At 42.6% G+C, this 2,500-nt stretch overlaps 1 protein-coding gene across 2 annotated transcripts in view; it reads left to right on the top strand.

Moving 5' to 3' along the window:
• The window catches only part of arrb2b (arrestin, beta 2b), a 31,319-nt gene that overhangs the window by 21,376 nt on the left and 7,443 nt on the right, over window positions 1-2,500 (top strand). For both annotated transcript variants that reach the window (XM_030779949.1, XM_030779948.1), the window contains 2 exons: window positions 546-590; window positions 860-1,056. In XM_030779949.1, coding sequence (XP_030635809.1) covers window positions 546-590; window positions 860-1,056 — 242 coding nt within the window. The remainder of the gene's footprint in view (window positions 1-545; window positions 591-859; window positions 1,057-2,500) is intronic.

Genomic DNA, 2,500 nt, shown 5'->3' with positions numbered 1-2,500 from the left:
TTGTATTTTTTTTTTTTTTTTCCTCCTTAATTACTCTTCCTGTCCTCAGAGCATCTCTCTCTCTTTTGGTGTTGTTATGGTAACAAGTCTCAGGAGAAACCTGTTTTGCTCACATGGGGGAGTTACACATGAGTTCCACCATTGAAGCTGTGTGTGTGTGTGTGTGTGTGTGTCCTTGGTCTGTATAAGAAGGAGAGGGACATCTTCTACACAAATATGCTATAATTATGGCGTCATTGTTTCCATAAACTGCAACAGAAATGTCTGCGTGTTTGTGTGGCATTTGAAAAACATTTTTTTTTTCTTTTTTCGGTCATTGAAAAAGAGATTTACGTTTCCTGTAGAGACCATGTGGTGAAAAAAAAGCCCACAGAATGCTGAACTTACATTTTCCCATAGATTTCACTGCATCATCACTTTTCTGTTTTGAGAAGAAACACAAACAGTGAGGGGACAAAAAGCTGTGTTTCTTTTCTACATTCCAGCTGCCTCTGTAATATAGAATAATGTGTTTGTTTGTTTGTTTGTTTGCTCTCTTTCTTCAGATGGAGTGCTATTGATTGATCCTGAGTACCTTAAAGACAGAAAAGGTAAATTTGTCAGTCAATGTCAACCAGCATTGTTTTAAGTGTCACAGTGTAGTTTATAACGATATTCTTATAGGGTATTTTATTATCAGCTTCATAGATAATATATGGAGTATGGATTCTCATTTTCATATTCTTTTCGTTCTCTGCTTACCCAAACTTTGGCTCTCATCTCTCCTGCAGCACTCTGTCTTTGTTTTCTTTGCAGGTCATATTTGAATTAATACTTGGATGTGTTTGTTTGTTTTGAAATTGCCGTTCCCCGACTCTAGTTTTTGTGACCCTGACGTGCGCGTTCCGCTATGGCCGTGAGGACCTGGACGTGTTGGGCCTATCATTCCGGAAAGATCTGTACATCTCCACGTTCCAGGCGTTTCCCCCTCTACCTGAGGAAAGAAAACCGCTGAGTCGTCTTCAGGAGAGACTACTCAAGAAACTAGGCCAGCACGCGTACCCTTTCAACTTCACTGTGAGTAGACAACACGTCAAAGTACAGCTACACACCACACACGTCAAAGTACAGCTACACACCACACGCGTCAAAATACAGCTACACACCACACACGTCAAAGTACAGCTACACACCACACACGTCAAAGTACAGCTACACACCACACACGTCCAAATACAGCTACACACCACACACACACGTCCAAATACAGTTACACACCATGCACGTCAAAGTACAGCTACACTCACACACACGTCAAAATACAGTTACTCACCACACACTTCAAAGTACAGATACTCACCACACACGTCAAAATACAGTTACTCACCACACACGTCAAAGTACAGTTACTCACCACACACTTCAAAGTACAGATACTCACCACACACGTCAACTTACAGTTACACATCACACACGTCAAATTACAGTTACACACCACACATGTCAAAATACAGTTACTCACCACACACGTCAAAGTACAGTTACTCACCACACATGTCAAAATACAGTTACTCACCACACACGTCAAAGTACAGTTACTCACCACACATGTCAAAATACAGTTACTCACCACACACGTCAAAGTACAGCTACACACCACACACGTCCAAATACAGCTACACTCACACACACGTCAAAGTACAGATACACACCACACACGTCCAAATACAGCTACACTCACACACACGTCAAAGTACAGCTACACACCACACGCGTCAAAGTACAGCTACACACCACACACGTCAAAGTACAGCTACACACCACACACGTCAAAGTACAGCTACACACCACACACGTCCAAATACAGCTACACTCACACACACGTCAAAGTACAGCTACACACCACACACGTCAAAGTACAGCTACACACCACACACGTCCAAATACAGCTACACTCACACACACGTCAAAGTACAGCTACACACCACACGCGTCAAAGTACAGCTACACACCACACACGTCCAAATACAGCTACACTCACACACACACGTCCAAATACAGTTACACACCATGCACGTCAAAGTACAGCTACACACACACACACGTCAAAATACAGTTACTCACCACACACGTCAACTTACAGTTACACATCACACACGTCAAAATACAGTTACTCACCACACACTTCAAAGTACAGATACTCACCACACACGTCAAAATACAGTTTCTCACCACACACGTCAAAGTACAGAGACTCACCACACACGTCCAAATACAGCTACACTCACACACACACGTCAAAATACAGCTACACACCACACTCGTCAAATTACAGCTACACACCACACACGTCAAATTACAGTTACTCACCACACACGTCCAAATACAGCTACACTCACACACACACGTCCAAATACAGTTACACACCACACACGTCAAAATACAGTTACACACCACACACGTCAAAGTACAGTTACTCACCACACACTTCAAAGTACAGAAACTCACCACACACGTCCAA

Source organism: Chanos chanos, chromosome 7 (genome assembly GCF_902362185.1).
Source record: "Chanos chanos chromosome 7, fChaCha1.1, whole genome shotgun sequence".
NCBI classification, from domain to species: Eukaryota; Metazoa; Chordata; class Actinopteri; order Gonorynchiformes; family Chanidae; genus Chanos; species Chanos chanos.
Note: the sequence above shows the minus strand (reverse complement) of the source record. Positions and strands in the feature narration are given on the sequence as shown.